This window comes from Embiotoca jacksoni, unplaced genomic scaffold (assembly GCF_022577435.1).
Source record: "Embiotoca jacksoni isolate LCO1_2020_lvr unplaced genomic scaffold, fEmbJac1.0.p SCAF_64, whole genome shotgun sequence".
In the NCBI taxonomy this organism is placed as follows: domain Eukaryota; kingdom Metazoa; phylum Chordata; class Actinopteri; family Embiotocidae; genus Embiotoca; species Embiotoca jacksoni.
In genome coordinates this window covers 190001-215681 of record NW_027185419.1, presented here as the reverse complement: position 1 = coordinate 215681, position 25681 = coordinate 190001, and the positions used below count along the sequence as shown (strand labels likewise).

At 42.9% G+C, this 25681-nt stretch overlaps 1 protein-coding gene across 2 annotated transcripts in view; it reads right to left on the bottom strand.

The window, feature by feature from the left end:
• Positions 1–447: 447 nt before the first annotated feature.
• Positions 448–25681, bottom strand: part of c1qtnf4 (C1q and TNF related 4) — a 26761-nt gene continuing 1527 nt past the window's right edge. The window contains exons 2-4 of one of the 2 annotated variants that reach the window (XM_069175138.1): positions 22703–22913; positions 6336–6697; positions 448–5202 (exon numbers count right to left, since the gene is read on the bottom strand). In XM_069175138.1, coding sequence (XP_069031239.1) covers positions 4405–5202; positions 6336–6692 — 1155 coding nt within the window. In that variant the 5' untranslated portion in view covers positions 6693–6697; positions 22703–22913 and the 3' untranslated portion in view covers positions 448–4404. The remainder of the gene's footprint in view (positions 5203–6335; positions 6698–22702; positions 22914–25681) is intronic. The other variant, XM_069175137.1, reaches the window with a different exon arrangement.

The following is a 25681-nucleotide window of genomic DNA, read 5'->3' as shown; positions in this document are numbered from 1 at the left end:
GCCATCTTTGTTAGTTCGGTGCAGGAAGTGACCATGTTTGGACGAGCTGAGGGAGGAGCCAGCGGTGGATCTGACTCCATCTGATTGGAAACCTGACGCTCCAACGTCCCGCCCACCGATAGCTGTAACCTGACTGCACCTCAGACCTGTCAATCAACGTAGTGGGTCACAAAGCAGGTGTGTCCACATACTTTTGGTGATATAGCTTTCTAATTTCTATGTAACATATTTTTACAACCTTTATGAAGTATTCAGTCTCATTTTGTTAATTAATCTGAGTCCACCGAAAAAAGTAATATATAACTTTTAATAACTTCTGCGTATTGTTAAGCTCTTGTCTCTTCTGCTGCTGTGCAAATCTACAATACTGGAGTCAACCAGCAGGCGGAGCTGCAGCACAGAAAATAGAAATATCAAGAATAATTCATGTCGGGACACATTCGTCAGTCCAGTCTGTACATTCCTCCTTTTATTTTGTCAAATATTTTCATTGAAGCATTCATTTTTATTGTTTTTTACACGTAAGAAATTTTTCAAAACGATTCAAAGAGTCAACATGAGCCGGACTACTGAAAACGAAAAAAACAAAAAAAAAGGACATAGGTCAAAATGTTTTTCACTTAGTTATTTTTCATTTTTTTTAAATCTTGTTTTTCCAGCAGTTTTTTTATTTCCTCATTTCTGAAATTTAGACCGAGCACTAAAACCAATAAGTGCTGATTAATCACTTTGACCCACGTCATGCTCTACATACTTTTTTAATTTTTCATAATACACAATCTTTCATGGGGGGGAGGAGTGGGGGTTAATCCAGAAAACAGAGAAGCACAGACCGGAAAAAACATCCAACACAATCGTCAGTTACTGTACAGATAATTCACAGATAAACGGGCGGCGACCGTGAAGCTACTCGACTTTTCCTCATTTTTTTAATATTTTTTTTATAAATTTTTTGTTTTGAATCGGTTGTATTTTTTTAAGTTGCATGCACACACAACCACACGAGTGCTTTCAACACGCCACGAGTTCCTGCTTTGGTTTTAACGCCTTTTTTTATTTTTTTTATTTTTTTCGCAGACTTGTCGTGTGATTCTTTTTTCTTTTTCTTTTTTTTTTTTTTTTTACCGGAGGTAAAACTATAGAAACGTCAGGCTGTCGGAGAGGAACAAAGAAAACAAAACCACCGACGGGGCCGGGCTTGTGACGGAGTACGTGATTATCTGAAATGAGGCACAATCGCAAAGTATCATTTCACTGTGGAGGAAAAAAAACAAACAAACAAGCAGTTCATTGTCGTTTTTCTTCGCCGTGGTCGTACAGGACAGGAAATGGTGGATTTAGCGAGGCGGCGGCCCGAAGCCCCGCTGACGGTTAGTTTTCCAGAGAAGTCCCGTTTCCACCGGCGACGGAGAAATCCTGAGACTTCCTCTGCTCGCGCCGTCACATTTTCACCGTCTATCTCGATCGGTATTTAACTCGACCTTTTCAGAATAAAAAATATCAAGTAAAAGTTCATGTCAGCGTTTCGTGGAGCGGCTTTAATTCTACTTTTTATTTTGTTTTAAGTTGGAAGTTTTGGGGTGTTTGGGAAGATTTCCAACCCTGGAACTGGAGCAGATTTAACCGCATATTAAACAAAAAAATGTACTTTTTCTCTTTAATTTCCTGCAGACCTCGTCATTTTTCCTCATTGAAAACACTGTTACTAGAAAGCCGTCCGTTTGTATTGATTGAGCGGTACACGTTAGCGAAATTAATCTGTTCATCGTTACTAATCGTTTTTTAGGAATTTAGTTAAAAAACAACAACAAAAAAAAACAATTACAAATGAAGAGGTTGCATGCTTGTAAATTTTTTCTAATCGGTTTGATTATTATTGCAGCATTCGACTATTTATTTATTTATTTATTGATTGATTTATTCACCCTTCCCAGAACCGTTGGTGATGGACAGTCCGCCTTGCGTCATCGTGCCTCCTGGCGCCATGGAAACGCTCCCAAGACGCATTCGACTCGGATGACGTCTCTCCGAATAAAAAAAACCCAATTTGGGATAATTTCTTTCCTCGAATATTTCACGTGAACATCTCCGTCTCTTCCTCTTTTTGTTGTTGTTTTTGTTTTGGTTACCAGCCGTTAGTTTTTTTCCCTCCAAAGTTTCACCTCGTGTAATTTCCGACATGCGTCCGACCCCCTACGGCTGGGAGGCCCCGCCCCCTTCTTTGATTGACGCGCTGCAACAATGAATGAGTCCGACCCGAATCGTTGCGATTATTTAACGAGCTAACTAACTTCACTTCGTCGCGTGCGTTTTATTTGCTTCCCGTTTCCACCTGGAAACAACACGGATACAAGAACCAAAACAATAAAAGCAGGCAGGCGACAAAAACAAAAACAAAAACAAAAACACTCCACAGGGTGCAAAAATTCGACGATAATTGGGTTGTGGGTTTTGTCACCGTAAGCGACCCTTTTACATTCCACCAAGTCTTTCAGGAGTTATTGTTTAACGCAAGAACATCGATGAGCATAACTTTCTGTGTAATCCTGCATCTTGCAATCGAGCTGCGTCAGCAGAAATCGGTCGAAACAACCCTTTAAACGTGAAGCTAGCATCGCGTAAAGTCTCTCTTGGTATTTATTAATTAATTTATTTTAAATATCACTGATTCTTGAGGTTTCAAGGAGTAAATTTGCCTCTCTTTTTTTTTTCCACATCCAGTTTAAGCTGCGATTTAAAAAAAATAAATAAATAAATGTTCAATAAGAATGAAGTCGTCGCTCCCCGTTCGGCTCCTCTCCGGACGGGGAAGGCGATTTCACGAAGTCGAGGTTCATCGCAATTTGAAACGGCGTCATCTCCTCTCCCGGCGGCGTGAAATTAAAAACGGACACGCGTCGTTAGATCGGCCGGAGGGGAGCGGAGAGGACATTCACATTTCAATCCGCCCCGCCGCCGCGGTCGTTACCCGAAAGACGGGACTTCACAAAAATACGCTTGATCGAATCGGAAAATGAGATTCCCTCCCTGGGGGGGGGGGGGGGGGGCACGCCGTCAAACCAGTCGGACGGGTTACCCAGTCTGCACACTTTGAGGCTTCACCTGCCTCTACGGACCTACGGAGGAGGTTGTTGTTGTTGTTGTTGTTGTTGTTTTTAACTCGCAAGCAGAAACACAAAGAGTCCTTTTGACGAGGATAACAAAATACGCACTGAAAGGAATATTTCACTCCCCAAAAAGATGAACGTGATTATCGACGTCCGCCGGAGGAGTTCGTCCTCGTCGCTTCGTCTGCAGCTCAAATAAAAAGGCAGAAAACGTCGTTACGTTCCGAGAAACGTACGTTTACGCAACTAGGACGCGAAAAATATTCTCGTTTTTAATACTTCGCCGCCACGTTTCAGAGAGAAATATTGCGCTGGTTACTTTTAAAATCAACTATTTACGTACAAAATATATCGTACTTCACTTCAAACCCACCGGAGGTGATTTAAAGAAAAACGTGCAACACGCTGACAAATTAAGAGCTTCAATTAACATTATTTCCTATTTTTAAGCAGTTTTAACACTTAAATCATCAATAACATGCTACAATTTATTTGTAGACGTATATATATATATATATGTGTTTATTCATTAATATTTATTTAATTTGTGAACAACTTTAACTTATTTCGACGCCCAAAAGTGGAGAAAAAAAAAGCTCTTATAATATAAAATATATCCCCTAAAAAAATGACAAATATTATAAAATAATAAACACTTCAAAGTGCTATCATCTACTTTTAATGACATTTTAGTGAATCGTAAATCATTTATTGAAAGTTTATTTACTGGTTGAGTCATAAATTATAGTGTTAATATATTACTTTTAATAATGCACGGTATTATTAATAATGTGATAATACACTTTAACGCACATTTAAATTTCATGTACTTTCGCTGCAAATGTTCCGACTGCAGTGTTTCGATCTGAATATTTCCTGCACAAATCACCGAAATTTAGTTTTGACTTTTTATCAAACGTTTTAGCCGCGGTTCACAATCCGGTTCCTTCTTCTTCTTCTTCTTTCCACCGGAGCACCGACATCAGATTTGATAAAACGCCACCGATTTTTGTTTTTGTTTTTGAGCTGCAGGAAGAGACGTCGGTTACGACGGCCGACTCCTTTCGGCGGCGGCGCCAACTTCTCCGGCGAAAGGTCGGACCGACGCGGAAGGCGAGCGGCGGAATATCGACTTTTTTCGTTTTTCATTACGGAGTGAAATATTCACGTTTGAGCGCTGATGAATGAAGTCGTCTCCCGGGAAGCCGTTTCGCTGAAAGATTTTCCTTTTAAGTCACAAGGTCCCCGTTGAATTCCTCCCACATTGTTCAGTCCCGCCGCCGCCGTGTCGTGGCGGCTAGGGCTTCTTGTCTGCGTATGATTGGCTGGCGGTGGCGGCGGCGGCGGCGGGGAAGTCGGGGTAAACCAGGAAGCCGGTGAAGGTGATGTACTTGGCGTGGTTGCTGTAGGCGCCGAACCCGTCCCTCTGGTGGGAGTAGAGCCAGACGGTGTCGCCGGGCTTCAGCGACATCATCAGGCTCTGGCTCTGCAGCGCCTTCTCGCCCTGGCTGTCGTCGTAGATCATCGCCTGCACCTCCAGCCGGTTCTTCATCAGCTTGACGGACAGCGTCTTCTGCGGCAGCTTGCCCACGTTGAAGGAGAAGTAGTAGGCGCCGGGCACGCGGCAGGTGAACACGCCCTCCGTCACGTTGAAGTCCTCGCCGATGTTGACGAACGCCGTGTCGAAGCCGACGGGCCGGTGCTGCGGCATGCCCGCCTGGTCCACCCCCACGATGCTCTGGGTGCGCCCCACCGAGAAGGCCGATCTCTGGTCGTCCTCTTCCTCGTCCTCGTCCTCGTCCTCGTCTTCCTCCTCCGCGTGTCGCGCCTCCTTCGCCTCCGCCGCGTCCCTCGCTCCGAACCCGACGTGCTCCGTTGCCCGGTTACCGTCCTGCGGGGGCTGCTGGGAGCCGTGGGCCGGGTGGGGGCGGTCGTGCGTCGCCTGGTAGCCGTAGGTGTCCGGGTAGACGAGGTAGCCGTTGAAGGTGGTGTAGTGTCCCGTGTTGCTGTAGAGGGCGTAGCGAGGGTCGCCGTGGAGACGCAGCCAGACGGTGTCGCCGAACTCCAGCTGCAGCATGACGCTCTGGCTCTGCACCTGAGGACGGGAGGGCGCACTTCATTACACCGGAGAGTCACGCCGACACCAAAACACACCAGAGAACCAGCTATGACATCATAAAAGATCCTGAGACAAAACTTGGACCATAAACTGGATGTAAACGTGTTCGTAGCTTCCAGCGCCGAAAAACGAGGCCGATGCAGAAGCGCCTGAAGCGGCAATACCACCGAGGGCCACTAGAGGTCGGCTCCAAAAAAGCCTCCATTGACTCCCATTCAACTTCTCTCATGAAATGAATTAGTTAATACATTTTTTTCCATCAGTTATCTCGGTGTTGTTAGCTAAAGTCACTCCTTCTTATTAGTTTTCTGGAGGTCCATCTGAAAATAATCCCTCATTCATTAGAAAAGAAGATTCAAGAAGACCTGTTTTTGGGGGCGTGTCTGTTTGATTGACCACCGTTCGCTCCGCCCCCGAGCTCGTCTAAATATGGTCACTTCCTGCTCCTAGCCGATGGCGCCGGACAAAAATCCAAACTGGTGGCCTCATTATTGGCCGTTCAGAAACCAATTTACGGCAACGCAAAGGCGCGAATGTCTTTTGCGTTGACTGGATTTTTGCGAGTTGAAAATGTTTACCTTGAACGGCCGTACTCGCGCAAGTAAAGCAAGGCTGAAAATGTCTCAATGTCTGTTTGGTCTCGACACACAAGTTCTGCTGTTATCGGCTGAGGTCGCTGGTCGAGACAAAATGGCTCCACGCCTCCGTCTCCGGTTCTGTCGGAGGTTTCTTCACGCTAAAAGGGAGTTTTTTTTTCTTCCCGCTGTCGCTCATTTGATAATTGTTGAATTGTCGGCCTCCTTTCTATAATCTTAAATTCTTTCGTAAGGAATTTACCACGTTAAGTGCACAAAAATATAATGTGTGATTTTGCCGCTACATATAAAAAAAAGCTGAAATGAATTGAATTGGAAAAGATCGGCATCTCATGAAAGACGTCGATGCCTTTTGAATGGGGGTTTTCTTTATTAAAGCCAGCCCCTAGTGGCCCTCAGTGGTATTGCACTTTTTAGGGCTTCTTCAGCCTCGCTAATCTTGGGACTTTTTTTTCTTTTCTTTTTTTTGTCAGCACGATAATGCAGTCAGGAAACACCCAAACTCGACCGCACCTTGCGCTCCTCTCCGGCGTTCTCCTCGTACACGATGGCCTGCACCTCGTTGCGGTTCTTCATCAGCATCACGGAGAGGTCCTTGTGCGGGAACTTCCCCACCGTGAAGGAGAAGTAGTACGCTCCGGGGATGCGGCAGCGGAACAGACCGGCCTTGGCGTCGAAATCCCCGCCGATGTTGACGTACACGGCGTCGAAGGTGACGGTCATCTTGGGCCCGCCCTCCATGCTGTTGGTGCGCGCCACCGAGAAAGCCGAGCGCAACTCCGCGTCGTCCGGCAGGCGGGCGAAACCCGACGCGCCGCCGGCGTGGCTCAGCCACAGCAGGCCGATCAGCGCGCTCGCCGGGAGCAGCATCGTATCTGTGGAGGAAAAAAGAAAAAGAAATACGTTTCGTTACAGTAGGTGAAACTTTTACAAGTTTTTGCCGACTCGTTAAGTTCCACGTTTTGAGAAGATGCTGATTGGATCATCTGGCAAAAACCGCAACCAATCAGGGACAGAGGAAGTTAGTATTCGTAATAAATTACACTGTTTCATTCACATGTTTCATTCATGAGAGAAGTTGAATGGGAGTCTATGGAGGCTTTTTTTGGAGCCGGCCTCTAGTGGCCCTCGGTGGTATTGCAGCTTTAAGGCACTTCAGCCTTTACCTTATTTTTCAGAGCCCGAACACTTTAATAAACAGTCTGTGTTCTCGCACTGCAGCGACGGGTGGAAATGAGGTTAATAAGTGCACTCGGTCTGAACCAGATAAACGTGCCATAAAACCAAAACAAATAACTAGAAGAGGATAAAAAAAAGGGCGAAGGATAATCGGTCTCATTTTTCAGACCCGGAAGCTACGTCCACTTTTAATATCCAGTGGATGGGTCAGGACCCAGAAAAGAAAAGATTTGGTGTAAAATCACATCACAACACCAAAACAAAAGACCTCATCTGAGCAAACATCTGGGCATCACTAAACAAACCAAGCTTCACCTCTGGAGCGAAAAACACGGAGTTTAGATGTAAAACATTAAAACTACGTACATAAAACAGACGATATCACACACGGCCCTAAAATAATGGAGCGAGCAAACATTTGCACATCAGAAACAACACAAAATAGACTTCAATAAATGTTCCCGAACAATAAAATCACACACACACACACTCAAACACACACACACACACACACACACACACACACACACACACACACACACACACACACAAACACACACACACACACACACACACTCAAACACACATGTGCTCCCTGAGCTGTTTGACTCATTCAAGCACATCGCTCTCAGCAGAGGAGGTATTAAATGTCTTTTATTAGCGGAGACAAGCGATGTCATCGTCTCATTGTTGCGCTCCAGTGAACCAACAGGAAGAAGCAGACGACGCAGCAGGTGCAGCCGTCAACAACAACAACAGGACACGGCTCGTCGTGTACAGAGCAGCGACCCGGAGGAGGAGATGGACGTGGAGCTAATCTGCTTCATCAGAAGACAAGATAAAAATGAACGTTCACCTCTTTAGTCTGGGACAGGTGTTCGGATGTAGTTCACCCCCCCCCCCTTACCCCCCCCCCCCCCACACACACACACACTTCCATCTTTGCTGTAGTTCGGAGCAGGAAGTGACCATATTTGGACGAGCTGGGGGAGGAGCCAGCGGTGGATCTGACTCCATCTGATTGGAAACCTGACGATACTACGTCCCGCCCACCGATAGCTGTAACCTGACTGCACCACAGGCCTGTCAATCAAACAGACACGCCCCCAAAAACAGGTCTTCTTGAATCTTCTTTTCTAATGAATGAGGGATTATTTTCAGATGGACCTCCAGAAAACTAATAAGAAGGAGTGACTTTAGCTAACAACACCGAGATAACTGATGGACACATTTTATTCACTTTGGATTTGATGAGAGAAGTTGAATGGGAGTCTATGGAGCCCGAGGCTTTTTGGAGCCGACCTCTAGTGGCACTCGCTGGTATTGCAGCTGAAGACACTTCTGCATCGTCCTTATTTTTCAGAATCTACGTCCGCTCTGTGATTCAAACCCACTTCACGTGTGCTGTTATCCCCGTTTTTAAAAGACCTCTCTTGTCTACGTCTCCGTGATGGTCAGAAAACATTTCATTTCTCACATCGTCCAACTGCTTTCGTATGAGTTCACTTTTCAAAATTACATTTATTCATAAATTTATTAAAAAATTAATTTATTTCAAACCAATGTGTCATTTCATTGATGAAAAGTTCTTTAGATACCCCAAATCCATTTTTTTCCTTACAGCCATTAATATAATACAATATGTCAAAAAGGAAATAAATAACCTACAGCTCCATGGCTAAAAAGGAAATGAATTAATAAATGGGTTAAAACTATAAATGTAAAAAGTGCTATAAAAAAAAACTTGTGAAAGAGGTGAAAAAGTTAATCAAAAAAAAAAGTTTAAAACCGTTTATAACTCTGCAGATACAACCTGTGAGGATTCAGGCTCTCGATGATCAGGGATCTACTGGTTGAGCCTTTTTAACAGATGACGCAGGTCATTGATTAGTCACGCCTCCGGACTCCGGAAGGGGAGCTCGCGGCTCGTTTCTCAACCAGCTGTCAGAAGAAGCACGTGCAAACGGCTTTGATGTTTTCCTCCATTTCCAGGTATGAAACGAGTGTTTATGCTCTTGAACTGTGGGAAATGTTTGCTTGGAGTTGTTTTGTGTGTGTTTTCATAACATACTGACCGGATGTTTGGTGTTATTGAAGCATTATTTTTTTTTTTTTTTAATTATTATTATTATTATTTTTTTTTTTACCTCTTTTAATTGAATATGTATTTTAATGGTGTTAAGGACACACACAGGATGAGGTTGCTAACGTGTGTGTGTGGTTCACTAATATGTTTGTGTGTGATTAATTACTAATCTGTGTGTTTATCTCCTAACATCTTAAAATCCCTTTTAAATGAACACAAAAACATCCAATCAAGGCCAAAACAAATTGAAAAAGCGGTTCTTGAATAATTTGCAGTAAATGTATTAATTCGGCTTCTTCTGAAAGGTTTCACTTTTCTTTCTTCCCCCCAAATGTGAGGCTCACTTTATTTTTTTAAAGTTTAGAAGCACTGAAGTGAAAGAGTTTTAAAAAAATAATTTCCACAAACGCATTCCTGCAGCTGACTCCAGCTGAAGTTATGAAGCTGTAAAACCCGACGGGAGCGCAGCGTGAAGCCTGACCTCGTCCAAGATCAAACACCATAACAATGGCACGGAAAAAAAAGAAGAATATTTTACACATGATTTATTTCAGCCTTTTTATCTTCTGGCGTTTCCGCTTTTTTATTTTGTGTCTTGACTGCTGGAACGTTCGTACAGTCACAGTTTTGGTCGAAATAATAGTTGATTAGTTCGGAGTGATTTTTTTCAGATGGTATTTCTGCTTGAAATATTTAAAGAGGACGCTCGGTGCACTTTACTGTTTATTATCTGGGTCCTTTTGTCGTATTTCAGGCAAGCTGGGTTTTGCAAGTTCTGTAGAAAAATGCTTCTGCCATCATTCAAAAGTCCAGTATTTATTTATTTTTTATAATTAGGCTTTGTCCTCCTCTCCCGCCCTCCAATGTTCTTTTAAAATTGTGGTATTGAAATTCATATCGAGAATCGTGGCTTTTAGGTTGTATTCGTATTGACTATCAACATTTTTGGTATCCAGGGGATGAAATCAAATTATTTTAGGGCGACTTGAAGGCCAGTCACAATTTTTTTGAAATGTTCCATACCGGTAACGATACCTTGACTTTTGATACTGGTTCTTGAACGCTACTTTTCATGCAGTTTAGAGGGGGAGAGTGTAACTCGGGTGATTTTTATTCGTCCAAGTAGCGGCTTCTTATGAGAAATGCTGGATTGACTCACTGTTTCAGATGAGATTTACTCCTTTTCAAAACACAGCAAAAATTACATGTTTAAAAAATCAGAAGAAGAAAGAAACAGTCATAATATTTTAGACAAAATACATTTTTGACTTGATGAACGGCGCTACATGAAATCTCAATGGATTATTAGGGTTATTGCATTTCAAGGCACAATTTCTACGGGACTGAGTATCGTTGAAAATGTTCTGTACTTTTTCCTGAACGATACTTTTTATGTTTTACTTTTTATACCAATTTTATGAAATCCACTTTTAAAGTCAGAATTTTTACAATACTGTGTAAATGTTCAGTTTTCATGCAGTTTAGAGGGGGAGAGTGTAACTCAGATGTTCTTTATTTTCAGATGTCCCTGAAACGTCTCACATGGAAGCTACAGGTCGATGCTACAGTTTACCGATTGTTCCCTAAACGCCTCGCGTGCTATCAGTACACGTCAGAGGCTAGTTAACTGGTTAAAATAAGGCGTTTATAATTTAAGATTTAGCTAAAATGAAACTGATTTTATTTTAATCACCATGATGCATTCGCTTACCGAGGTATGCCTTATCTGGATGCAGACACGGTATGCGATGTTCATATAAAACGATAAAGTGTCGATAAAAAATACCTTTATTCCGCTCAAACCAACATTTTTCGTTTCGGCGAGGACGCAGTGAACGCAGCACGACGCACAACCTCATTCGTTCTCTGGAACGAGAGCGAACTGGAATCTACGCAGGTTAACTGGCATTTAAATGAAAAAAAAAAAAAAAAATACAACTTTCCCATTATTTTTATTTCGTCAGAAAAACAAAAAAGGCAGTTTGAAACCTTGCTGGCGATGTGTCGGTGTTGCCTTCAGGAACACTTTGGCAGAAGAAAACACGTCAGACTGTTTTTCTCCAGCGGAGAGATGTAATGTTGGTCTCATTATTTGACTATAAATGAATCACTACTCATCGTGTCAAGTTTAGCTTCTGACAGCCTCGGCAGTCTGTCATGTCTGATGTGTTGTTTACTTCTGCTGCGTTGCCTTCACTGTGCATCTGTTTTTTTGTCCTTTTTTTTTTTATTTTATTTTTTTCTCGTTGCGACGTATCACCGCAGAGGGCCTCGAAGTTATTTACCGAGGAGACTAAACGTTCCTCTTTGTATGTTTATACTAAATCGACCTCTTTAAATGGAAACTAATTATAGCGGTTAATTGAACTTAAGGCACCGAAGGACGACTGATGTTTTTTTGTTTTTTTGTCTGATGTACTCGTCCCGCCAGCAAGCACGGGAGGAGGGAAAAAAACCAACCTCTGCGGTACCAGCTCGCTGCAGATATTATCATTTTTCCTTTATGAATCATTCGATGCTTCTTTTTTCTTCTTTTTTTAACCGTAGCCTTAAAAAAACAGAAAAGCTCTAATACTTCGACAACGCTTCCGCTCGACTCGCTCTCATAACGGCAAGCTGGCGCCGAGAAGTGGCGTTTTGTTTGTCTGTGTAATGGCAGCAGTTAAAAAAAAAAAAATCTTTTTTGAAACCAGGCGTGTTGATATGATCGAAAACCCTCCGCGGAGAGTTTGCGACGCTTCAGGTTCAAACGGCAACGGAAGAGCAGATCAAACAAAACCTGGAACATAATGAGCACCCGGGGGAGCGACGGCACCGAGAGCAACCGAGCAGACTACAAGAAACCGGGAAGCACATTTATTTCGGTCCGTGCTAAAAGTAAACCACGACTATAATGCTTTTTTTTTTTTCTGAGGATTTGGACTAATTAGCCACATCCATGCGTCCCACATCAGAATTCAAACCGTTATTTCTTCTTTACGCTTCATTTTCATTTTGAACCGACTTTACTATATTGTTTTTGGCACGTGTCGCTACGCGGTTATCGAGTGAAGTATTTTGCGTAACAAACGAATTTACAATCCACATTATAGAGTTGAGTTTATTGTTCACGTTAAGCAGGTGTAATTGTTTTAGTTGACCATAACAGCACAAAATAAATAAATAAACCAGGTACCGAAGTTTGGTACCAAACGACCAAGAATTTATCAATAACGGAGCAACAGAACAATAACAGTTTGGTACCTGGTAGCGATCATGATTTTTGAATATTCAAAAAGTCTTTAAAATCCCCCCCCAAAAAATCTAATTGTCCTTCCTCATTTCCACAGTTTTTTTCTGGCGCCTTGTCGTAGTGCACTACTCTCGTCAGAAGGGGGCGGTAACGCACCTCAAAGCTGTCTGGCAGCTAAACACATTTCTACTTTTGCAGATAAAACTGTGTCGTTGTGAGATTAGACGTAAACGGGAGAAACGCGCAAAGACGACTAAAGCTCTGAATAACAGTCGAATAGTTCGAAGGGAATATTGAAAAGTATTTTTATTAGTCCGCTTTGAATTTATCATCAGCAGTACGGTTGACTCAACTTTTGGCGAAACGATCCAAATCTTCCAATGAAGAAGCTCTTGTCGACGTGACGGACCATCACCGTTTGAAACGGGGTTTGTAATCCCGTTTTTTGACTCTGAAAAAGTCGAGTATTTTAAAAAAAAATGGACGTATTTCTTTTTTTTTTCGGTTGACCTTCATGCATGACTTTGAAAGTGTCCCAACTCCTCTAGCTCCCATCTAAATGTATAATTTAGGTTAAAAACTTCACAGCGTTTCAGCGTGGGGGCGTCAAACGTCCTCAACTCCTTTTAAAAAAGACATTTTTTGTATCTCCTCGCTATCAAATTAAGCCGGCGGCATTAAATCGGCAGCATCGTTCTCCATCGCTCTCCCTCTCAGGTTCTCCCCGACATCCGTCCCGGACTCTAAAAATAGGAGGGAGGAGAGAAAAAAAATAAATAAAAAGGGCCGATGGTTTCCACCTTCCCCGGAGACGGATCAATAACTGATGATTGAGACGGACGAGGGAAAAAAAGAAAAGGAAAGGAGGACGGGGAGGAGGGAGAGGAGGAGGAAGAGGAGGGAGAGGAGGAAGAGGAGGGAGAGGAAATGGAAGACGAAGAAAGAAAAGTAGTAGAGAGAGAAAGATGAAGAGAGATTCCTGGGAGAGGATTTTTATATAGAAAAGGATGTGGGATGTTGTTTGGCTCTGATTCCTGTGTGTGTGTGTGTGTGTGTGTGTGTGTGTGTGTGTGTGTGCGTGTGTGTGTGCGTGTGTGTGTGTGTGTGTGTGTGTGTGTGTGTGTGTGTGTGTGTGTGGCCTATATAAGTTTGTCCTGTGGGTGGTGACGTGTGTTTTTGTCGTCCTCGTGTGTGTATACTGATTAAAGGTGTATTTTATTGTTTTGTTATCAGTTTACACGCGTAAATGGTGTTTATGTTTGTTGTGTGAAATGTGTGTTTCCTGCTCGTGTGCGAGCACAGAGTGTGTGTGTGTGTGTTAGAAATTCAAGAGTACATTTTTTTCTTATTAAAGATAAGTAATCTTGTGATGCGATAAATACACTTTCACGGTAACTGGCTTTGATTTATGGAGTTTTTTTTTGTATTTATTTTTTTCCAGCGTATTCATTAAAAACAATTTAATGAATACGCTGTTTTCAGGAAGAAAAACAAGAGTTTGTGTTGCAGCGGTGGCGGTATCGGCAGGTTTTCCGCTCGAGCTGATTGGTCACAATTTAATTGGATCTACGCCAAGTAGGATGGAAGGATTCTCTACGGAGGGGGTCCAGACCCGTATATTCACGGTGTGAAGCCGGGTCGGGTTTTGCACCAGGCAGCGTGACTAGTTTTAAACTCACCTTTTGTCTTTACACTCAAGTTTTAATTGAATCTTTTTTTTGTTTGTTTTTTAATCGCTTGGTCAGCAAGAATATTAGATTACAAAGTGTAGAAAACTGAGAATACCTGGATTATGTGTCAAATGATGAGTCATCAGAAAATCTAAATTCCCGTTGCTCACTGAATGTCTGAATTGTTTCAGCATCTTTAAATTCTGAATGAATTAACGTCCTATTTGTTTTGTTTTTTTTAGGTGCGAGCTGAAATTAAAGAAACATTTTGAGATTTTGATATCATTTTATGATGGAGCAGTTTATAATTGGTGCCATATTTTAAGATCTGCTATTTCCACTTTTTTTTAAATTTAATTTAATTTTTTTTAAAGTTTTTCAGTATCGAAACTTAATAGTTTAATATTTCAGACACACTCTGGGCTGATTGCACGTCATGTCACCGGCCATCTTTTTCCACCTAAATAAATCTTCACTGCAACGATCCTAACAGGAATAAATACAGAGAAAAAAAAACAAAAGGCCTGCGTTTAAAAAAACAAAACAACGGATATTAAATCTTAAACTGCGGGCGACACTACAGCCACATTTTAATTGCTTATACGGAGCTACACAACCTGAAATATGAGCCTTTTGTACTAATGCTAATGATTATTTCTGAAGCGACTACATTATTCTAGTATTCAGAAAAACCTTTTTATACTTTTTTTTTTGTTTGAAATGAACAAATTTCACGCGTTGACTGCGTGTTTTGTGTCTCTAATAAGGTGTGTGTATTCAGCGCTTTGCTGGTGTATGCATGACGGGGCTTTTGTGTGTGTGTGTGTGTGTGTGTGTGTTTTTGTGTGTTTTTGTGTGTGTGTGTGTGTGAATCTCTCTTCCATGCTGGGCCATCTGCTCAAGGTGATAACAAACACATTAGCCCCTCAAACTGAAGCAAAACAAGCTCTCTCCAGCTCTCAGCGGCCGCCCGACGATTTACCAGTTTCTGTTACCTTTAAGTCTGCTTTGAGAAGCCGTTAATGCGTTTTCACATTTTCCTCCCGCTGCCGATGTCGTCGTCTGAAATGTCACGGGAGTCCGTTTAAGCCTCGACCGCCGACTCCCGAAGTCATCTACAGTCTGTGATTGGAGTTCAGGGGCCGATTAACGCTGAACACACTGACTTCATTGATGGTTCAGTAAACTCTGCTGCTTTGTCCTTTTTTATTTATTTTTTTTTATCCTCCTTTAGCTTTTTGTTTTGGTTTTACGGCACGTTCATCCGTTTCAGACCGAGTGCATTTATTAACCTCGTTTCCACCCGTCGCTACAGTGCGAGAACATAAACTGTTTATAAAAGTGTTCGTAGCTTCCGGGTCTGAAAAATGAGGCCGATGCGGAAAGCGCTTTAAGCTGCAATACCAGCGAGTGCCACTAGAGGTCGGCTCTTCCTGCTCCAAACGAGCAAAGATGGCGCCGGACGGAAAAAAAGAAAAAAAATTCTAAATACGTATAAAATAAAATAAGATAGATAAAAATATATTTTTTAGAAAAAGTAAGACTTTCAAGAATAAATACACACAAACTATACCCGAAAAAAAATAATGAATACCTCCACACGTTAGTGAAGGTAGAAGTCTTACTTTTAAACAGGTTTATCATCCAGTGCTCTAATTTTGTGTCCGTAGAGAACCAGGAAAATGTATTGCACCCTAAAAATAGCTGAATCATCGCTCCTTAAAAATGCACCGGTTCACTTTCTATCGCCGGCTCCTTCGGTCAAGGGAAAAGGAAATCGGTTGTTGGGCGTAGCCGTTTCAGTGTCATCGTGAACAACAATCTCTCTCTACTGTGTTATTTGTACCCCCCCCCCTCCTCCACCCCCCCCTCCTCCACCCCTCATCCTCCTCTTCCTCTGCTATTAGATCAAAGCCACACAGAGAACTATTGTTGCATTGTAGATGCGAACACGACCGCCTGCCTGCACCGACGCCGAAATAACAAAGAAACACTCATCACACATATTTGTACGCTTACACACACACACACACACACACACACACACATTAAGCCAGAGATTGTTTTTTCTGCTCCTTCATTTCCACACAGATAACTCAGCTGGGTTTAAAAGGAATATATGGATGAAAAGGTTGATAGAAATGTCCGTTATTGGGGAGCTTAAAAAGAGGAGACACTTAGCCTAGCTTAGCATAAATACAGGTACAGCTAGTGTGAAAATGTAAAAAAAAAAAAAACAAATTTGTGGTTTTATTTTAGAGAGTTAAGTGCCACAACTTTTCCCTTCACGAGGTGCGGTGGAAAGCCTCAGAGGGTCCCAGTAGAACTCGGTGTTGACGGGCTGTCGACCAGCTAACAAACAGATAATTTAGCTAAAAAACTGCCAAAAACGCTATCTACCAAAACATGTTGCTAAAACAAAGTTAAACTCCAGTTAACAACCAGTTTATTACGCTATCACCCACAAACAGCTTAAAATAAATAAACCGAGCTTAACTCCTTCATTCATAAATCCAGAACAGAAACGTGGTTCATTTCTGGTGTTCAGAGCAGCGAGCGTCTGAATAATCAGAATCCTGTCCGTCTGTCCGGAGCTCAAACAACACGAACCCACGGCAGAAGTCTCCATTTCAAATGTCCACGTTTTCCTCTGCTGTCAAAGGATGAAACATCTTTTTGCGTAATGAGTTTCGGACAAACATCTATTGTGCAGCTCAAGGCGCCCCCCCCCCCCCACCACCCTTTCCCCTCTCCACCCTCCCCCCCCCCCGTCCTCACAACAACAACAGGGCGGTGATGGAGCCAGCTGATTCCTCCTCTCCGACTGCCACTTTTGCTGGAACTGCAGCAGAAAAATCCTTGAGAGCAGGTTTCAAATGTGCAGCCGAGAGGAGAGACGGGAAAATAACAGAGCTGTCGACTCGTCGTCTGAAGCGCCGTCGATTCTCAACGAATAAGCGGCAATTTTTTATGATGCCGGAGGCCGTCGGAAACAGATATCGTGCTTATGTCTGATTATAGTTTTCTCGTGTATTAATGTCACCGACGAGGCGGTCGCTGCAGATTAAAGCCCAAAAAAAAAAAAAAAAAAAACAATCCGTCGTCACAAGTCAGTTATTTTTGTGATGATGTCACCACATTTTTTTTCTTTCCTGAATTCTGCAGCGTTCAGAAAGAAACGAGGACAGTGATGAAAACAATCCCGTCACTAATGAGCTGTTAGGCCTCAAAAAGCTGTGTTTTTGAGGGCGTGTCTGTTTGATTGACAGGCCTGTGGTGCGGTCAGGTTTCTCCGGGCTTCGTTAACGGCAGTTAAAGAGCCGTACGTTTCCCTCAGGAGTCGGTAGAGACCAAAAACAGAGCTAAAAGAGGGGATTATTGGATAAATAAATAAATTATAATTACAATCATGTTCCAAGCTCAATTTCAGCAGGTTTGCCGTATCGAAGTTGAAAGGTGATATGTCATTTTTATGCTGCCACTGCTGGCAGGTTTAAAAGAAAAAGAAAAGAGATTCTATGTTGTTCTTGAAATTTGCACGACATTTAAAGTTGTCGACTCGGCACCGCCACATATTTCATATCAGAGTACAGAAGAGATGAAAAGAATCTTCACTGTGCTTCCTCTCAACCTTGCTCCTCCTCCCCACGGGTTCGTGATAATGTCCTTATTTTTTGTATTTATTTTTCTCATCTGACCTTGATCCGTATCACAGTTAAACCGACATGGTTGTGATAGCAACAGTAACGGGAGACGGGTGGGGGAAAAAAATGGATTTCTCCCTGTATGATTGTCGAACACGGGTACGAAATGGTGACTGATAAATGTTTTGGCTTCAAACTCTACGAATATGTTCGAAGTTGTTGGCAGGAGTTAGAAAAATGCAAAGAATTATTTTTGAAAAGTGGACGAAATCTACTCGTCTCGTTTTTTTCGTCTCGTGCCGCTACGACGTTTGAACTTTCAGTTTTTAAATGGGAGAGTCTTGACAACTACTGGATGGATTGTCATGAAATTTGGTGTAAATATTCACGTCACCCAGAGGATGAACCCCTACTGACTTTGCACGTCCCCCTGCGTCCTCTCTAGCGCCACCAGCGGGTCAAAGTTGGTCAAATGTGTCTACATCTCCAACATGGATTGGCTTATATTTTTCATACACGCCGTCACGGTTACCAGAAGATGGGTGCAGCTAGAGCACTTTACTTGGAGGTAAAACTGAAAGTGTTAACGCTAGTAAATGCTGACCAAAGCTGTTTTATAAAAGTCAGTTCACCACCTTTTTCCTTCCAGTTGAGTGGAGCTGCCCTGTGTTTTTTTTTGTTTTTTTGTTTTTTAAAAGACAATCTGACTGATAGGAATGATGGCCAAAAACATCAAGTCCTGTTAAATCCTTAATTGCATTCATAAAAAAAAAAAACGTGCCACAGTTCAGCTTTAATTCACTTAAACCATCATTATTTACCTTCAGGTTCAGTTGAATGTAAGACGCACATATTTAAAGAACCTTCCCAGCAGACTTCAGTGCCCTTTCACATCTATCGAGAGCAGCCACTTTCAAAGGGAATAAAAATCAATACGTGTTTTACTCGGCTTCTTTCAGCGGTGCTCGACGACCGATCCCAGGTAACAAAAAAAACCAACTCCCAGGGCTCGTTAGAAAGAGCGCAAAAACACCCATCTCGTCCCATCTACCTCCTCCAATCAATCTAGCGATAAAAATGATCTTTTTTTTACAAAAAGAAACGCAGCACGCGAAGGTTTTCTGTGAGGATCTGTTTCTCCCGTGAAAGGCTGCAGGTCGCCGACTGATGTTCTGACGCAGTCGGACTCCGACCCCGCTGGGAGGGTCGAAATCAAAGCTCGGGCTTCTGACGGACGAGGGACACGAAAGGTTCACACCTCCGACTGGGAGTCGATATCAAAACGACCACTCGGACCGAAATCAAAGTGCTCGCGATTATGTCCATTATCGAGGACGTTGCTGGAGGGGGGGCGGAGGGAGGGGAGGGAGGAGGGGAGGGAGGATGGGGGAAGAAATTAGAAGACGATCCCGAGTCATTACGCTCTTTGAGTGTTGATGTCGAGGAACGTCTCCAGAGTAGATCACCGCTGACTTCCAGTACTGCACACCTCGTGGAGTCAGACAAGGAAAAACAAAACCAGAGGAGCCCGAGGGTTTCTGTTTCGGCCGAAAGAGAAAACTGACAGCAAGCACCTGGAGTTAAAACATCATTTGTGGCCCTGAATGGTTTTTTTTCTTATTTCACACTACCAGGTGTTGAGATTTCTATCAGAGACCTTCTGTAGAACAAAAACAGCAGTTGTAACATTTTATCTGGGACAAACCGCAAAAGAAAAAAGGAGGGATTAAGATGTTGGCTCTTTCATCGTCCTTAAAAATAGATGTGGGAGATGATGAGTAGGATTTCAGTCAGTGACCTTGTTTTTTTTTTTTGTTTTTTTTTGTGGAAGAAATCGCAGGCGGTTTCCGTTTTCTGTTCAAACGTTGCGTCGATCCAGACGACGCGGAGACGTTTCAGACGCCGTCGGTGTGTCGCTCCACCGAGACCATCGGGGAGTTGAGTCAGCGTGGCTGGCTGCACTCACAGCTTCAGTCATGCTGTTCAGGGCATCCGTTCATTTAGGAACCAAATTATTACTGTAATCCAAGTTTACACAATTACAGCAAGTTTTATTGTTACGGAAACAAACGGTGTTGTAGGTTTTTCATCTGAATAACAGATATCATTTTATTTATGCAAATTCACACTAATGCGTAACTCACTTTTTGCTAAGCGCTATTTTGGAGCAGGACGTGACCATATTTGGACCAACCGGGGAGGAGTGAACGGTGGATCTGATTCCATTTGATTGGGAACCCGAGGTACATTAAGCCCCGCCCACCTGTAAGCGGAAAACCTCACGGCACCGCAGGCCCTGTCAATCAAACAGACACGCCCCCCCAAATATACCTCATTTTGAGGCCTAGTATCGAATTAATAGCGGGAAAAATGATTGACTTGATGTTTAATGAGAGAAGTTGAATGGGAATCTATGGAGGCTTTTTGGAGACAGCCCCTAGTGGCAACTCTGTAGTATTGCAGTTTAAGGCACTTCGGCGTCGGCCTAATTTAACGATAACTCGGATGTTTGAACATCGGGTGCCCATCCTATTTACCGTACATTATATGTAGGTTTTTCAGATGTTTCGCAGGAATTTCACGTTTACTTTGTGTATTAAAATCATTTTATATTTAAGTACTGCAGGTCATTATATTGTCATTATATCTCATTACATTTTAAATAAATATAAGCTCATCTTTGCATTTGAAATATATTCAAATGCATCGAATCATGGCTCTATAAACAGCTTTTGGTATTTTGCTCACATTTCTCATACGAACAGAGGGTGGAGAACCTCAGTATTGGCGATCCACTAAAATAAACCACTTCATTCTCCCGTTCTTTCTCAATATTGGATCTTTTTTCCACTTCTGCGTTCGGCTTTATTTTATTTTTTTTACATTTCTTTTTCTATTTGAGGTCTGACACCACCCTCCACTGCTTCTCCTCCTCCTCCTCCCTTTTCTTGGTGCACAAAGGGGGTGAGGGAGGGGGTGAGGAGAAGAGCCAGGGGCGGCTAATAAGCAACCCCTACCCCCACCTCACGGCTACAAGCCTGAAGGAGCGACCTGGTCACTCGGGACGGATATCAAAGGCAGTGGAGGGGGCTGTTATCTGGAGGTGCAGCGACAGACCCCCTGCTGCTGCTCGGCCCTCTTCCTCCCTCCATCCTTCCTCATCCTCAACACTTGTCACCGTTGCTGTCAGCTGCCCGCTCAACTGTAGACGCCTGGAGGGAGGCGGAGGGGGTGGGGGGGTAGACCGGATGCATGGCAGGGGGATGGAAAGTAAAAAAACAACAACAACAAAAAAGCCTCTTTGAGGTGTAAGCCGGGCCTTGTCAGCCGAAAAGCCAAAAAACAAAAAAAAAACAGGGGAAGAGATCCATTTCTGTGAACTCCAATCCGTCCTGTTAAAACATCTTTTTCTTCCTGCCACAGTTTTGAGTACAAATAAAAACGTGGAGCAGAAACACTCGCTACTCTCTTCAATCCCGTCGCTCCAGCCGCCGCGACCGCCGAGAAACGGGAAGACAAGAAGTGACACGCCGAGACCGTCGCCGCTGACAACAACCTGGCGTCTTGTCAGAGGAGACGTGACGGGGTTTCCATCCCACCGCCGTCGGCCGCCTCGGCTCATTACGTGATTTAAAAAAAAAAAAAATTTAAGTACCAAATACACAAATTTCCGTCGTGTTAAAGGAAACTGGTTTGGGATGAAAAAAATAAATAAAAAAATGGTCCCCATGATTTAAAAATAGGCGTTAGTGAGGTGGCGATGGGAAGGAAAAGTGCGAGGACATGTGGTGGGTGGAGAGTCACGCTATCGAAAATACACGGGGCTTAAAACAGAAATGGTGTGACGTCTCTGTGAATTTATTTTACAAAATATTCACAGAACCAAAAAAAAGGGCGACAAAGATGAGAAAGTGGAGAAATTAACAGAAAGGCGTTAAAACACGAACTGAAGTTAACATCGTGAACGAGGCCATTTTACTGGGAAGTTCACTACCTGCACTTTGAAAACTCATACCTCTGTTATTAAAGGGGCTGGTTATTCATGATATACCTGCTTTTTTTTTCAGGACAGTCTCGGCTAGTTGAACCTTTCATCATTTTAATTTGATAATACTTAGAGATGTTTTATATTAGCTTTTATACTGAGGTAAAACAAGAAGTTGTCTTTCAATTCTGACACGTTTCTCACCATAAAATATTGTCAGCAGAGATGTTTTTTTTACAAATGTATGTTTTTATAAATGTTTGTGGGACACTATGACTCGGCAATTTGAAAAGAAATATGCGCTTAGTGCCGGAAAATAGTGTTTCTTGACTCGTTTTTTTTATTGTCTGGCTTTTTCTTGGTGGATAAAACAAAACAAAAAAAGTGAATTATTAACACTGAGATATTTCCAGCACAGCAGGGAAAGGTTTTTATGACCTGAAACATTAAGCGTCAAGTTTTTTTTTTTTTTTCAAAATCAAAGAGTTTCTATTTTTAGAAGCGCAGGTTTAGTTTAACGCAGAAAGAAATCCATCCACTTATTTATGGGAACTCCATTTAATGCTTAAAATGAATCTGGTTCAATCAGTCACGCGGATTTTAATTCCGATCTGTACTTTTAGTTCAATTCGTTGTGCGAGCCAATTTTTTTTTTTTTTTTTAAACTGTGCGTCTCCTTGACGATACAGCCGAGTAAATCAGAAGGTATTTCACTGCAGCGCTGCTGTTTGATTGACAGGCCGGTGGTGCAGTCAGGTTACGGCTATCGGCGGGCGGGACGTAGTATTTCCAATCGGACGAGTCGGATCAACCGCCCACTGCTGCTCTCGCTTCAGCCGGTTTGGTGGAGCTCAGCTATGTGAAAAAAAACATGACAGTTCCCGAGAGTTACGCACTTTTAACTCAAAAGTTGCTCTCAGAGGGGAAAAAAAGGTTTGAAACCCCCGAAAAAAGGCTTTCATTTAAAGGGATGACAGTTTTCACTCAAATTCCACAATCTTCAACCTCGCGATGGCGCTAGATGACCCCCCCCCCCCACTACCGTACTGAAAAAGACCTTTATGGTTAAAAAAAAAAAAAAAACCTGATGAAGTGAAACCGTCAGGTGGGTTCAGAGCTTTTATCCCATTAACTCCTTTCAAACCGATGGACGCAAATTGCTTCCGAATTCCCTCCCGCTCTTGGTTGAATTGCCCGGCGAGTATTGCTCTCAAACAGATGCGTGAGATTTCCCTCTGAAACTGCGCGGCCCGAGCTTTCCGACGATGTCAGCGCCTCGTCTGTAGGACAAACCGCTGCGGAGGAAATAAGACTTTAAAAGTTGCATCAAATCCGTGTGAATCGGTTATTTTGCAGCACTTTGCTGAGTCGTACTTTGTCTCACAAACAAGGTTCTTTTATTGTTATTTGTAATTTGTATTTATTGTGTGCAGCTTTTATTACATTTTTTTCAAACTGTGTTTCCATGCTGCTGCGACGACAACATTTCCCCACTGATGGATTAATAAAGTCTTATCTTAAACCCTAAACTCAGACTCAGGTGGTCGTGTGAACCCCCCCCCCCCTCCGAACAGCTGATCCGTCCGCCGGCCGTCACAACAACGACGGGATTTCTTGCACCATCAAAGCGACTCATGATTTCCACTTCTGTAATTAAGGAAGTCGCTCGAGTTTTCTTTTGTTTTTTTTTCACTCGCATCTCTTTCATTAGTGAGTATTAGCGTGTCCTCCTCTCACTTCACACTTCATCCTGCTTTTACACAATTCTAGGAAATAAAAAGAGGGACACAGAAATACTCCGGCTCATCATCGCTCATCGACCGTCGTTAGAGAATCACAATCCACTGGATTCTTTTTTTTTTTCTTTCTTTCATTTGGGGCTTGAGAGAGAGTTCCTTTTTTTAGGAGTTTATTTTAGAGGACAGTTTTTTTTTTCTTGTGTTCAATCCCCAGGATGTTGCAGGAGACAGATTAGTGTAGCAACAGAGGGATTATCAGATGATGACACCGTTGTAACTCATCCTCTGCTGCAGTGCCGTCGTGTTTCTCCGCTCGCAGTTTATTTTATTTTTTTTCGTAGCAGACACTTCGCGGTAATCCCAAAAAGTCCTCGAGTGGAAGTTAAAAATAACGCAGCTCTTTTTTTTTCCTCGCTTCAGACGTCGTATTCGCGCCCGCCGCTCGGCGACGCTCTCGCCCGCAGGTCGTCAATAATCTCCCGTGATTGGTTTCATCCTGCTTTGTTGTTTTTTTTGGGCCGTGTGTGGGAAGCGCCATGCGCTCTCGAGATTGGCGAGCTGCGAGCGAACAGACCTCCACCTGCTTTTTGAATGTTTCTGCTTGCAGAGGAGTTGTTCAACACCGACTACAAGCTGCATTTCTTTTTTGTGCAAATATCCCACATTGAGGTTTCATTTGGAGTCATACTGCAATCTTCCTGCTTCTGTTGAAGGTTTCTTCATGTTAAAAGAGAGTTTTTCCTTCTGTTGGAGGTTTCTTCGTGTTAAAAGAGAGTTTTTCCTTCTGTTGGAGGTTTCTTCTGTTAAAAGAGAGTTTTTTTCCTTCTGTTGGAGGTTTCTTCTGTTAAAAGAGAGTTTTTTTTCCTTCTGTTGGAGGTTTCTTCTGTTAAAAGAGAGTTTTTTTCCTTCTGTTGGAGGTTTCTTCTGTTAAAAGAGAGTTTTTTTCCTTCTGTTGAAGGTTTCTTCATGTTAAAAGAGAGTTTTTCCTTCTGTTGGAGGTTTCTTCTGTTAAAAGAGAGTTTTTTTCTTCTGTTGGAGGTTTCTTCTGCTGAAAGAGAGTTTTTCCTTTTGTTGGAGGTTTCTTCTGTTAAAAGAGAGTTTTTCCTTCTGTTTTTTTCTTCCTTGAAGAGGAGTTTTCCCTCCTAGCATATGTAGGAATTGTTGAGTTGTTGTTTTTCTCTGTATAATATTGTATAGTTCTGCTGTAAAGACTTTAATGTGTTAAGTGCCATGAAATAACCTGTGTTGTAACTTGGCACTTCATAAATAAAATTGAATTGAATTGAATTACTACTGCAGCACCGGCCGGGTTTAAACATCTAATGGAGGCCTGAGCAGCAGTGAGGCCCCCCCCCCCCCCCAGATCCCCCCCACCCCCACACCTCCTCCTCCTCCTCCTCTCAGCTCCATTAAGATGACCCGAGGGGATGGTCAAGGACAACATCCAACACGAGGCTCCTGAGTTGAAACATTCCTTTTACAAAACGCGAACCGTTTGTCTTTGTCTTTTCCGCAGCTTGCAAGTATTTCAAAGATCAAACCGCCGCCGTCCCGCGACGACTCGGCGAAGGTCGTTTGTATAATTAGCTGCTCCCGCCTCACTCAGCGGGGGGGTCTCGCTTGTTGTGAAAAACCATGCGAGGCTTCAAGTCTGGTTGCAAAATGTGGAGATGAAATTTATGGTGTTTTACGTCCCTGAACCGAGTCGAGGTTCGGTCATCGTCATTACATTTATTTAAAGAAATTATTGTTTACAACGGGCAGATCGGGATTTTCTAACGTTATCGTTGTTTCACGGTTGCGCCCTCCGGTGGAGTCCTCCGGTAACACGCCTCGTACGCCATCAAGTATATGAGCAAATAAGTTTCGTGGTTCGACAGGAAGCAGATCTCCGGCCTTCGATTCGAGACGCCTGCGGTCTTTTTCTAAGAGAATCTCGTTGCGCCTCATTGCTCGGTAGCGTCTATATTTGCGTAGTTGCACCGTCGCTACCGTCGTCACCTGTTTTACACCGAGACATCTGCAAGTGTGTGAAGGAGTGGCAGAAGAACAGGACTTTTTATTTATTTATTTTTATTTTTTTTCTGACTCGAACCAGATCCAGAAATAATTACGGCAGGAAATAGAAAAAAGTTTTGAAATTCACAGAAAACTGTGAACTGTAAATCGTAGGAAGAAATGCTACTTGGGATGAGAGGTACATTTTTTGTTTTGTTGCAATACCGCAAGTGACCACTTGGGAAAATGGGCAAAAAGGCTGATTTGGTGGGGGTGGGGGGTGGGGGGGCTTCTCAAACTATCGTAATAGCTGAGGTCGTTGTACA